This window comes from Amblyomma mixtum, chromosome 10 (assembly GCF_055824585.1).
Source record: "Amblyomma mixtum isolate Tamu chromosome 10, ASM5582458v1, whole genome shotgun sequence".
In the NCBI taxonomy this organism is placed as follows: domain Eukaryota; kingdom Metazoa; phylum Arthropoda; class Arachnida; order Ixodida; family Ixodidae; genus Amblyomma; species Amblyomma mixtum.
The window spans coordinates 115,172,865-115,186,651 of record NC_143021.1 but is presented as its reverse complement, the minus strand read 5'-3'; the positions used below and the strand labels follow the sequence as shown (position 1 = coordinate 115,186,651).

General features: G+C 50.9%; 1 protein-coding gene across 1 annotated transcript; it reads right to left on the bottom strand.

Annotated features, from left to right (window-relative positions):
* Positions 1–11,911: 11,911 nt before the first annotated feature.
* On the bottom strand, positions 11,912–13,387 carry LOC149326726 (acetylcholinesterase-like). Its single transcript, XM_089564660.1, has one exon. It carries the CDS (start codon positions 13,385–13,387, stop codon positions 11,912–11,914), a length of 1,476 nt encoding a protein of 491 aa, XP_089420786.1.
* Between the last annotated feature and the right edge of the window lie 400 nt (positions 13,388–13,787).

Sequence of the window (13,787 nt, the reverse complement as noted above, 5' to 3'; positions counted from 1 at the left end):
CAACACAACATTCACACACAAAGAAAAGAAAATACAACCCACAGCATAATTCGGGGAAGGAAACAAAGTAAAAGACCCCTTTTTTTCATTGGTACTCGCTAATCAGTAGATGCAAATAGGTCAGTCTAATTTTTATTTTATTTTCATTATTAGTACCTCGGTGTTCTTGGTCAGCCACCAACTAGCCGCCTTCACTTGTTACATGGGTTCTCGGTGTTCCTTTATATCCAGTAATCAAGTAACCATTACAGCTAATGCATGTTTAAGAAGCCAATAGTCCCTGAAACAAGGAAACAAAGCCTTCCCTGCTGAAAAAAAGTTATATGATGCAACCTCATAGATCATTCATCATAGAATATCATACAATCTGTATGACATATCATACAATCTGTATGATATATCATACGAATTGTATGATATATCATACGAATTGTATGATATATCATACGAATTGTATGATATATCATACAGATTGTATGATATGTCATACAGATTGTATGATATGTCATACAGATTGTATGATATTCTATGATGAATGACCTATGAGGTTATTGCATCATATAACTTTTTTTCAGCAGGGTTCTTTCATACGTATGTAATTATGAGCCCCTCGTTTCCCTACCCTTATCTGCTCAATATTGCAAATATCCACATTAAACAGCGCGAAAAAGACGAAGACTAAGACTAGCACCACCACGCGAGCGCTGACATACAACTGAAGATTTATTACCAAAGGCAACATTTGCAGACTGTCCCGCAAAACGAAACACATACACAAAAAAATCCACTGATTCCCATCTTAATCCTCGGACGTCTTATCAAGGAGGGTAAATTCGAGGCTAACCAGTGACAACGATGGTTTTGTGGCGCACACGGAACCCCCCCTTAATGTGATACACATCTGCTAACTCTCTCACTGTCTGATCGTTATGTTTGAGAGCAATAGACGTATGATGAAACAGTGGAGTGCACGTGTGTTCACGTTGCCTGCAATGAAGAGTTAAATTCGACCCCACAAAGCGTTCGCTGCACATGACACGTTTGCGTAATTCAGCAAAGCTTGGATAACTTTTCCGGAGCTGTGAATACGACTTTCACATCTAGTTTTTGCCTATCCGTTTCAAATTATGGGATATGCTGTGCATACAGGGTATCGCGGCCAGAATTTGTTTCTGTGTTCTCTCCGCTGTGTTAGGCGTAGTTTTTTACTCATTGCTGTACACATTACTTTACACATTTTTCTGCACATTTCTTCAGCCGGTGAGAGGATGAGCTTTTCCGGGTAGCTTGCTTCCCTCAACGTGCGAGTCTGTTGAATGAAGCTGCTCTCCATGGTGTGCGGGCAGGATTTTTTCAACGCATTACTCACACACAAGTTGGCGTTTTAGCAGTTTAAAATGAGCCGCCGCGGAGGCTCAGTGATTATGGTGCTCGGCGGCTGGCCCGAAAGACGCGGGTGCGATCCCGGCCGCGGCAGTCGAATTTCGATGGAGGCGATATTCTAGAGGCCCGTATACTGTGCGTTGTCAGTGCACGTTGAACAACCCCCAGAGGGTCGAAATTCGTCTTAAATTCTCAATTCTTCAGGCGGCTTTTTAGCTGGTTGTCAAGAAGACCTAAAAATATGTCGCTGAGAACATATGTGCCAGGCATGAGCCAATGCACACCCCGCCTTGTTTTGTAATTATTCTTTATCATTTTTGCTTATGAAATTGGATCCAAGGTAGAACATAAGTAATTCTAAGAACGATTCGGTGCTAAGTGCAAGAGTGTTTCGGAAAGCCACCGATGAACTGATCTTGAACAAAAAAAATTCGCTGTGGCTTAGCTTGGTTAAGCCCGGTAATTGTGAAAGCAATATCCGTACCTACGCCGTGGTTCAGCTGGTAATGTAGCTTGTGGTGGTGCTTGTGGTTAGACTTGTGGCGATGTGTCTGTTATACAATCCAATCCAATCCAATGTAATCTAATGTAGTCTAATCTAATCTAATCTAATCCAATCCAGTCCAGTCAGGCCGCCGTTCATGTGCACCGCCGTCGCACACGGACGGCGCGAGATCGCGAAGCAATACGCAGTTTTAGCTGCGCGTTTTTACGGCCAGCGGGGCGGAGCGGGCGAGCGGAGACGCGCGCGAGAAAACAGTTTTAGCCGGGCGGATCGCCCGTCTTCTCGAGCGGACTTGAGTCGAATTGCTCTGCTGCTCCACCTATAGGTCACAATTCGAGTTACAGGGAAAAGATTATCATTTAAGTCAGCTAATAATGCGCTGAAACTATTTAGTAAAGGTAGATTGTGTTTTTAGTTATTTATTGGGTAAATGTTGCGTTTTAGATGTACAAAAGAGGCTGCCATCTTGAATACCCATACACGCCCGCGCGCTCAAACGCACGCTCGCGCTGCCTATCGCTCCGCTGGAGAGGGCTTCCCAGCGGGCGTAAGCTTCGCTCCGTAAAAACGCTGGCCGGCCGAGCGACGCGCGCATGCGCAGTGGCGTCTGCGCTCGACCGGTCCTCTCCGCTGGCCGTAAAAACGCTCAGCTAAAACTGTCGAATGTTAAGCCGCTGGTGGTTGGCAGAGCTACTGCTTTCTAGCGACGTGAGTCGAGCCTAATCTTTTCAGCGTAACGCCACAATCGCGCTCCTAGCGGAGAGCGCAAGAGTTAGGCACCGCCGCGGCTTGCGACGGCGCGAGTCAGGCGCCCTTCTCTTCGGCATGACGTCACAACACCTGTTGCACTCCTAGCGGAGAGCGCACGAGTTAGACACCGGTGGTGGCACCGCCGCGGCTTGCGACGGCGCGAGTCGGTCGTCCTTTTCTTCGGCGTGATGTGCAAGTAGTAAAGCTTTCGCCTTAAAAAGCTTTCGCCTTAAGAAGCTTTCGCTTTAAGAAGCTTTCGCCTTAAGAAGCTTTCGCTTTAAGAAGCTTTCGCTTTAAGAAGCTTTCGCTTTAAGAAGCTTTCGCTTTAAGAAGCTTTCGCTTTAAGAAGCTTTCGCTTTAAAAGTGTAGTGTATCAGACGGACGCCAGGCTGGAACCGAACAAACGTTTATTGATACAGTGCCTTTTTATAGGCCGATGGACATGTGATCTGCCGACGACTGCTTGCGTGGCTGATAAGCGATACATGAAAATGCAGTGTTTAAAACATGCGTATGCGCCATCAGTACACCACACTCCTTTCTCCTAAGATTATTTGCACAATCCAAAACTGACTAGCTAGACATCAATGCCATAACGCAGGACAGGTCGTCGAACACGCGTTGATCTTCGCGGCTCGACCGGTACTTGGGTGGCTTGGCCTGGACTCGCCCCAGTGATTGCTTCTGGGCTAGCAGACAGCGGCTGTGGCTGCCTAGCTGTAGGAGGAAGCCTGACGTGGTAGTCCTCACTTGTGGCTGGGTCAACTTCGAGCCGCGTCCAGGCGCTCCTCAATTGGTTGCGGTGCCTGTGATGACGCTCGCCGTTGTTTAGCTGTACAACGTACGACACCTGACCTCTGACTGCCACAACCCTGGCAGCCTTCCGCCTTGGACCTGGACAAAAGCTTTTAGCGTAGACCGCGTCCCCGACACGAAACCTCTTAGTCTCCGGTCGTTGTAGCTCAGGCGCGTGTTGCCGGTCCGGATGGAGTCTGTCTAACGCTGACCTCAGTCTTCGTCCGAACATTAACTCTGCTTTCGATTTTCCCGTGACCGAATGTGGCGTCGTGTGTTGCTTAAACAGAAACCGGGAAATCTTGCACTGCGTCGAACCTTCCTGCTGCTTCTTCAATGCTTCTTTAACAACTTCTCTTACCATCCTCTCCGCCCTACCATTACTGGCTGGATGATAAGGTGCAGTGAAAATAGCACGCACGCTATTACACTTCAAAAACATTTGCAACTCTGCTAGTGAAAGCTGTGCCGTTATCTGAAACGATAACGTCTGGTACACCATGTGTCGCAAACATCTTCCTTAAGCTAAGCTGTTGACGACAGCCGTAGCTTTCATGGATGGCATGATTTCGACTTCAGCCCAATTGCTGTACGCGTCTACCACGACTAAGAAAACTTCTCCTTTCACTGGGCCAGCGAAATCAATGTGCAGTCGACTCCAAGGCTGATCTGGCTTGATCCAAAAATGTACTGGAGCCTTGAGATCGCTTTGACGGTTACTCTGGCATGGATGACAGTGCCGCACAAACTCCTCAATTTCGTGGTCCATCTTCGGCAACCACATGAGCCCTCTAGCTGATGCTTTCATGGCACTCATCCCTGGATGATTTGCATGCAGGAGTTGCAGCCCATTCTCTCTTGCTGCGGTTGGAATTATGACGCGATTCCCCCACAGTATGCAATCAGGATGCAATGACAACTCCGACCGTCTCACCTCATAAGGCGCAAACTTGCTGTCCACTTGTGTGTTGACGGCCAGCCACTGAGTAGCCATTCCTTCACACGGGATAGAACCGAGTCCTTTTTGATCAGCGCAGCAATGTCCGCCGCTTGCAGCGGTGCGCAGTCGACCGCTTCCAACAAGAGCACGTCCCCAGGCGGTCTTGGCTCGTCCTCGTTTCCCGGGGCTGGTAGACGACTGAGTGCATCGGCGTTGGAGTTGTCTTGGCCTCGTCTGTACTCAAGGTGGTAGTTATACGCAGACAACAGTAAAATCCAACGAAGCATTCGGGGCGACACAACTTCGGGCACTCGCTTGTCCGTGTTAAACAGGCCGAGTAACGGCTTGTGCTCTGTTATCAGTGTAAATTCTCGCCCAGCTAGGTACTGGTGGAACTTTTTTACGCCAAAGACCACAGCCAAACCCTCTCTATCAATCTCAGCATAGTTGCGTTCACTGACGCCAAGAGTGCGAGAAGCATAAGCTATGGGCTGCTCCTTCCCGTCATCCGCACGATGGGCTAGCACTGCTCCCACCCCCACAGGCGATGCGTCGCAGCGCAAAATTAAAGGACGCTTGCAATCGTAGGGCACAAGTACGGAGTCTGAGCTGAGTAAATTTTTCAGTCTCCCAAAAGCCCGCTGATGCTCACCTGTCCACTTCCATTCGTGGTCACGGTCGAGCAGTCGATAAAGCGGTTCGGCCGCTTCCGTCCTGCCCTTGAGGAAACTGCTGTAGAAATTCAGCAATCTCAAAAAGGCTTGCAGCTCCTTTTTGCTTGCGGGCGCAGGCGCTTGCCGGATGGCGTCCGTCTTGCTTCGGCTGGGATGCACTCCTGAGTCATCAATCCTGTGTCCCAAGAATTCGATGCACGTCTGGTTAAATTCGTACTTGTCCTTGTTTACTCGTAGCTGTGCCTTCTGCAGACGAGATAGCACAGTCTCTAATCTCTCGGCGTGCTCTTCTGCGTTACATCCAAAAATTATGTCATCCAGATAAGCTTTCACTCCGGGAATGCCCGCTAACAGCGTGTCAATGGCTCGTTGAAAAACCCAAGGTGCGACCGAAATGCCAAACGGCAGCCGCTTAACCTTGTACAGTCCCTTTATCGTGTTAACTGTGAGCACCTCAGCCGTCTCGTCGTCTAGCGTAAGCTGCTGATAAGCTTGGGCTAGATCCAACTTGGTAAAAAACTTGCTTGAACTTAGAGCTGTGAGCATTTCAGCTGTAGTGGGCAAGGGGTATCCACTGCTCTTAATAGCTTTGTTTACGGTACTGCGATAGTCGCCGCAAAGACGTAAAGTTCCATCTTTTTTTCTTACCACTACCAGTGGTGTTGCCCAGTTGGAGTAGCTGACGGGCTCTCATACACCTTGTTGCACCAAGCGGTCCACTTCGTTGGCCACGTCGTCCTTGAGGGCCAATGGAACTGGTCGACTTTTGAGGAACACCGGTTGGGTGTCATCTTTCAGTTCGATGTGAACTGGCGGTCCGTTGAAGCCAGGAAGGTCACTGCGAAACACCTCGGGAAATCGCGAAGGCACGTCCTCCACGTTTACTTGCTGTATTCCCCGCAAGCCAATACCTAACGGGTTAAACCAGTTTCGCCCAATCAGGCTGTTGCCTTGCTTCTGTACTACGAGCAAAGGTAGCTTTGCCTTCCTGCCTTTGAATTCCACCAAGACACTTGCTTGACCCAGCACGGGTAACGCCTCCTTCGACCAGGTTACGATAGTTGTTCCAGAATCTTGCAGTGGTATTTTACCGTGATTCCATCCATCCAGCGCCAAAAACATTTGAAGCGCTTGACCGCGGCGTTGTTCCTGGATGTAAAGGGCGCATACGACAATGTAACCCACCAGGCTATTTTGGACGCTCTGGAAGCTGCCGAGCTTGGTGGCCGCGTATTCTGCTGGATACGTAGTTATTTATCCAACAGATCTCTCTTTGTGCAGACAGAGGAAGGCCCAACATCTTCTCATTTCACTTCCCGTGGAGTCCCGCAGGGTGGAGTGCTCAGCCCAACGCTGTTCAACCTTACACTTGTCGGGCTTGTCGATATACTACCACAGTCGGCGCAACTCTCAATATATGCCGAGGACATCTGTATCTGGGCATCTGGAGTTACGCGCCCACAAGTTCGAGCGAGACTTCAAAAGGCGTCAAGTATTCTTGCTGCCTACCTTCGCCAGCAAGGCCTACAGATTTCAACCGAAAAGTGCTCGCTGGTTGCCTTTACACGAAAGAACATGTCTCCTTATACCGTATGCATAAACGGCACAGCAATACCCTACGTAAAGAGCCATCGGTTTCTGGGAGTAATCATCGACCGAAATCTATCATGGACCCCTCATATCTCATACATGAAAGAGAGACTGACAGCGATTTCTCACGTTCTCGCCTTTCTTGGGGGAAAGTCGTGGGGAGCGTCGGTGCGGTCGATGATCCAGCTCTACAACGCCTTATTCATGGGATTTCTTCGCTACAGCCTCCCTGTACTTGGAAATATTCGAAAAACAAACATACGAAGTCTGCAGAGCGCTCAAGCTCAAGCTCTCCGGACTTGCCTAGGATTCCCAAAATGTGCCTCTACGGCCGCATCTGTACTTATCGCCCAGGAGCATCCAATCCCTACCTACTTAACAGTTGACGCACTGAGGGCACATTTCCGGCACATTTCCCGGGTTCCCTCTCACCATCTTGCCAGTCGTCCTATTACCAGGCCGCGCACATCGTTTACAGACGTCATTGACACACATCCCGCCATTCTGCCGTCCCAGTTTACACCTGCCTCTAGACCGTCCTCGCCACTTTGGAGCCTGCATAATCCCCGTGTGCTTCTTTCGATACCTGGCATCAGGAAGAAGATAGACTTATCGCCGACAGAACTACAACAAGTCACCCTTGAATATTTACATGAGCACCATGCAAACCGGGTGCACGTTTACACCGACGGCTCAGTGAACCCTAACTCTTCTTCTGGCTCCGTCGTCATACCCGCAAGCACTACAGAAATTAGAGTTAGGGCAGGTCACCGCACTTCTTCGACGGGTGCCGAACTCACCGCTCTTCGTGTCGCCATTGAATGCATCAGTCAGCAGCGCCCTCAGCGGTGGTCTATTTTCACCGATTCGAAAGCTGCCCTCCAAGGCTTACAAGCTGCTCTTCGCCGTGGAGCCCATGAACAACTGGTCGCAGAAATTCGACAGCTACATCACTCTGCCATCAACAAAGGACATGACATTACCTACCAATGGCTACCGGGGCACAGCGGCATAGCAGGTAATCACCGCGCGGATGAGGTCGCGCGAACTGCGCACGACGACGGTGATTTTGTATCGATCCGCATTTCGAGATCGGATGCAGCGAGCAGGCTTCGCGCACTTGCGCGGGACATCACGCTTGCCGCGTGGAATTCCGGCCAATTTTGCAATTCCCGTTTACAATCCTTGGACCCAGACCTGAAGCTCCGGCTACCATCAGGCCTACCACGACGAGAAGAAACTTTGCTGTGTCGCCTCTGGCTTGGTGTAGCGTTCACCAATCACTACTCATTCTTAATCGGTATGGCTGATAGTCCTGCATGTTCCATCTGCGGGCAAGACGAGACCATAACCCACATTCTTTGTGACTGCCCTGCCTACACCACCGAAAGGCAGTCTCTCAGCCGTGCGCTGGAGCGCCTAGATACACGCCCTTTCACGGAGATTCTCGGCCCCTGGCCGCGGCGGTCGTCGGCGGAGAAGGCCTGCAAGGCACTACTCCGCTTCTTGAGAACTTCTGGCCTGCACGATAGGCTGTGACTTTAACGAACAGTGACGTTTTATAGTTACTGTTACTCTCCTTTCTCTTTCTTTTTTTATCCCCTCACCCCCTTCCCCCCGTGTAGGGTAGCAAACCGATTATTATTTCGGTTAACCTCCCTGCCTTTCCTCTTCTATATCATCCTCCTCCTTTCAATAACCCTGAACGTATCTTCACTCACAATTGAGCACGATGCGCCAGAATCAACCTCCATCGGAACTTCTTGCCCTTCAATCATTACTTGAACCATGAACTGTTGTTCTTGCTCGTTCACTTCGCACAGGGAAAACAACGCACTCATTTCGTACACGCCCTTGCGCTTATCTCCTTTCTTCTTTTGCTCATACGCTGTCTTCCGAGCAGTTCTACTATCGTCTTTCGACCGACAAGCCTTAGCTATGTGTCCAACCCTTTTGCAGTTGAAGCATGTCGCCTTTCTAAAACGGCACAAATGTGGAGCGTGCTTACCGTTGCACCGGTAACAGCTAAACCCCTCCGCTGGGGTGTCTTGCTTCGCACGGGTTGCTTGTACCATTTCCTGGCAGTCCGTCTCGTATCGACCGTGCTTGCGTATGTCTCGCTGTTGCTTAGCGGTTGCTTCTGCAGTTGTGGCCAAGTCATACGCAACCTTAAGCGTAAGGCTGTGTTCTGCGAGAAGTCGCTGCAGACCCCTTCGTTCCGGAGTCCGCATACGAAACGATCCCGCATCTATGACGTCCAACGGGAGTTGGGCGCTGCCAAAACTGCAGTCTTCGGCTAGCTTCCGAAGCGCCATGACGTAGTCTGCAACCGATTCCTCGGCAGCCTGGTTTCGCCTGTAGAACAAAAACCTTGCATACAGCTCCGAAGGCTTTGGATGCAGGTGCTTGCGAACGGCAGTCTTGATTTCTTCGTAGGTTGCTGCTGTCGGTCTTTCTGGCTTCACCAAAGTTACGATGAGCCCGTACACTTCTTCACCGCAGCTGCTCAACAGGACTGCTCTTTTCTGCTCTTCTTTCGTTATCAGCTGGTTCGCTTCGCAGAACATTTCCAGGTGCTCGACGTATTCGTCCCATGACGCGTTCGTGCCGAGACGATACCCGCCGATCCTGCCGACGGCCATCGCCGTCGCTGCCTCGTCGCCAACTGTTGTGTATCAGACGGACGCCAGGCTGGAACTGAACAAACGTTAATTGATACAGTGCCTTTTTATAGGCCGATGGACATGTGATCTTCCGACGACTGCTTGCGTGGATGATAAGCGATACATGAAAATGCAGTGTTTAAAACATGCGCATGCGCTATCAGTACACCACAAAAAGATAAATTTCGTGTTGGTAGTTGCCTATAGTGAATAAAATGAGAGAGCGTATAAGAGACGGAATCGCCCGAATCCCCCGTCGGTTCAAGCGTCTTAACGGGTGCTTGGACTGGCATAGCGCTAGCAGTGTTCAACTTTTGCTCAGTTGACGCATATTTGAAAGTATTTTGGAAACCTCGCGCACACTCGAGCGATGAGAGCTGCTACATCAGCAGTGGTCGACTGTCGTTTGAAACGCGCTTCTGCGCCATCTTCAAATGTTCAAATGTCGTGAATCCCTTTTGTTTGCCGGAAATTTCTGATCACTCGGCGCGGCTTTAGTAAATCTATGTTTCTGTAGATGCATCTATTTCGCTTGAACTGAACTATTTTTTAACTGAGCTGAGCATTTTTGTGGTGCTCCCTGAGGCTCTCATTGAGGCATAGTCCCGTTAGCCCAACATAGCGCTTCAAGGAGCATCACAACAATGCACACCAAACGGTGAAAGAGCACTTGGACATTCACTGTAGGGACTGTAAAGGCTGCATGCCACACTTCGCCCAAACGAGGATGATAAGCAGAAATCACAAGAAGCTTGCCCTCGTTATTCTAGACGCCGCAGAAATCGCGAGCATTGAGGACGCATGTGTCAGTAGTGCTTTGTTGGCATTAAGAACGACGGAAATAGAGTTTTTGGACGTAATATATGACGCCGTGGTAGACCTCTTTTATGGTGCGGTGAAGGGTGAGTCTCCCACCGTCCTCCGAGGGCTTGGGCCAGGGGATCAACGGTGCCCGGAAAAGGTCTACCTCGAGCTCCGCCTCGACAAACGCCTTTACCCTCCCCCTCATCCATCACTCACGGTGCCGGAGGCTCGCCTTCTTCGGCACGTTCAAATGTCATCAACCCGTCTCGCCTCTTTCTCTAACGCTATCGATCGGACTGTCCCAACTGCCCCTGTATCTATGCGGACCTTGCCCATTGTCTCTTCTATTGCCCGGCTGCTCAGCAGTCGGGTTCCTACCCCCCACCTTCTTTATCCACCACCACCTGGCTCGACTGGCTTGGCGCTGAAGGGGAGGAAGAACAGCGACTTCTGGTCGCCCTGGCGGTCGACATGCTCGGCCTGTAAATTTTGGCCGAATAAAGGTCTTCTACTACTACTACTACTATTACGCCGTTGTCACCTTCGACAGTTGTTAGCTTATATTTGTTCCTGTGATTGTCGTCATGTTTTCTTTGTTTGGTTGTGCCCGATCTGTATATTTTCGCGCACCAAGCAATAAAACCTGTTGAAAACCAGCGCTCGTCTCTCTGTTCTTCCTACGTCCCCGTCGTTTTTGCGCTGTCTACACTCATGGTATACCAACTTGCTTAAGCGTCTGTCTTAGCCAGGAAATAAGTGTTTGCACGCTACTGACAGAAAGTCACTAGCGTGCAAAAACTTATTTCCACCACTAAGCGGGGAAAGTATCGCTAGGCTGAGCTTAATCCCCGCTTTCTTATGTCCACTTTTAGCTATAGGCGTACAGTGTAAAGCAGGTGGAGTGGAAACTCATAGAGAACGCATTCTGAAGAGCACTCTCGGTATGAAAACAGTATATAACAGCTGCACTGCGTGCTGATACCGCCCAATGGCAACATATTCTTAATATAAACAATAACAACTTAATTGCCTTGAAAACATAATTACCTCTCGACGAGCTTGTTTCGCTTTAGCTTCTAGTTTCACCTTCTCTTGTGTACGAAGATTAAGCAAGCTTGAATTACATTTCTGTGCCACTTTTAAGGCACACAGTCGGCATCCGTTACAATCCCTTCTCTCTTTTGTATCCATGCCATACTACCTCAAATGCAATCTTGATCGAAGGAAAGCTAAAATTGAGGGGAGAAATTTTAATTGCTGAGGCTTGCGTTATGCGTCAATAAAGAACAGTTATTACGTGCACTCATGCCGAAAACTAAAAGCTATCAGAGTGCTTCTGCCCCCCACTGATCGCTTGGGCATCAACCATGAGGAGGGTTGACATATAACACATACACGGCACAGGAACACATATAGAACCACCATTTCAGGTGGCTGTTCGAAACAGTATACGTCCCCGAAGGGCATAGCGGGATCTACGAAGCCTCTCCCAGGTCTGCTCCCCATGAAGAAACCGGTCGCAAGGTCGTGGGGAGCCTGTACCCATACGGTGGGTCCCCGACGGTGGGTTCCGAATCTGCTACCTCCCGTAGGTTCTGTAGATCCCGCTATGCCCTTCGGGGACGTATCCTGTTTCAAATAGCCACCTGAAATGGTGGTTCGATATGTGTTACTGTGCCGTCTCGTGGTTGTCTCTGTGCCGTGTATCACAGCGCGCCATGCCCAATTCCACGCTCTTCCAGTTTGACATCAGCCGCTCTTTCGCGATAAGCTATATTACGTTTACCACGAAGTGGCACCAATTGTCTTACCCCTTTTCGGCGAACGTGGAGAGCATCTGCAGGACTGCCTCGCTGAGCTGTACGTCTTTCTCCGCAAAGTCAGTCCTGTCGACGAGCGGGCGTCCGAAGAAGTACGGAAGTTCCATGCTGTGGCCCACGCCTATCCAGGAGGGCAGATTCCTGGGCGACCGGTGCCCGAACACATACGAGTACACGGCGCCGTTTTTCGCGGAGTGGTGCTCGGCCACAAAATGCATGGGGCACACGAATAGCCTGTCGGACAGATAGTCCACGTACTTGTCCCTGAGCGACTCTTTGCTAACGGCTTCTCTCGCATAATTATTCAGCAAGTCAAGCGTCTCTTCCTTCGTCCAGGATTGAAGGACCTCACGCAGTGAAGACTCAAGTGTCACTTCTGGCACCGCTTCGAGGCGTTCCGCCTGCAGTGCGGGTCTGAGTCTCATCTCGAACGCTGTCGACCCCTCGTTCGCTGTGACTCCGACGAGAACGTCAACGTTGCCCGCGAACCCTTTCGACACGGCTGCGACTGGCATTCGGGGCAGGTATTCGGTGTGGAAGGTCGGAAGGAAAGGAAACACCTTGGGAACGGCCGCCTTCGCCGCAGCGCGGACCAATTCTCCCGAGGACTTCGTGCGGAGACAAGAAAGCACGAGAGACGGCCGCTTGACGAGTGTCGTCTGGGAGTCCGAGCAGCCCACCAGGGCCGCGACCTCGTCTCCTTTGGCCACGCTGTGTTGAACGGACTCGAAGAAGTCCTGCGCACCCATGTTTCCGCTCATCATGACTGCTCTCCTGAAGAGGCCCTGACCCAGCGGAGACAGCAAGTGGCTGTGCACGCTCATGCCTCCCGCACTGTGGCCGAAGACAGTGATCATCGCCGGATTTCCACCGAAGGCGGGAGCGTTCCTGCGTAGCCAGAGAAGGGCGAGCCGCTGGTCCATCAGGCCCATGTTTCCAGGAGCCTCTGGTGTGTCCGCATTGAGGAAGCCAAGTATGCCGAGGCGGTAGTTGAAGGACGCGATCACGAATCCCATTCTAGCAGCCAGTACGGTTGCCGTGTAGTTGTCGAAAGCGGAGGAACCGCTCGTGAAACCACCCCCGTGGATCCACACGAGCATCGGAGCCATGTCATCTGCCCATCGGGCCACGGGTGTCCAGACATTGAGGTGAAGGCAGTCCTCGCCGAGCATGATACTTCCGACCGTGTCCGACCATCGACGCATCGTTTGGGGACAAGCCGTCCGGAGGTTTCTCGCGTCGAGGATCCCTTCCCAGGGCAGAGCCGGAACGGGAGGACGAAAACGCAGTTCACCGACAGGGGGCCGCGCGTACGGTATTCCCCGGTACTCTTCGACAGCGCCACCGAGAACGTTCACCCGGTGTCCGCGGACGACGCCCAGGCTGGTGCGCCTCTCGGTGCTACCAGCGCCGGTGCACAGCAGGGTCAGCGACGCGGCCGCTACGACCAGCCGACGACACATAGTCATGCCTTCCTGCGCACAACCAAGGCACAGGACTTATCACCTTCGGGGACCTTGCTGACAGCTTCCACGAAATTTACACAATACATTCCCCGAGGTGACAATACAAGCTAGTCGGTACTGCACTGCTAAGTAGCTCACCGGAAAACCCTACTAGATAGGTTACAACTACCCAGCTAACGCTGAAGCCTTAATGAACACCTAAGTGAGGGCGCTGCAATTTGTGCGAGGTTGTGAACGTAACTGTCTGCCCTGTGTACTCTGTTAGTGATGGCCTAAGGACACATGGAAAAGCGATCTCCCTTTCCTCTCTCCCCTTTCTGTCTCTCCCTCCGTTCTCCTTTCCATGTGTATGGTAGCATACTAGGCGTCGCCTAATTAACCTCCCTGCCTTTTCGTT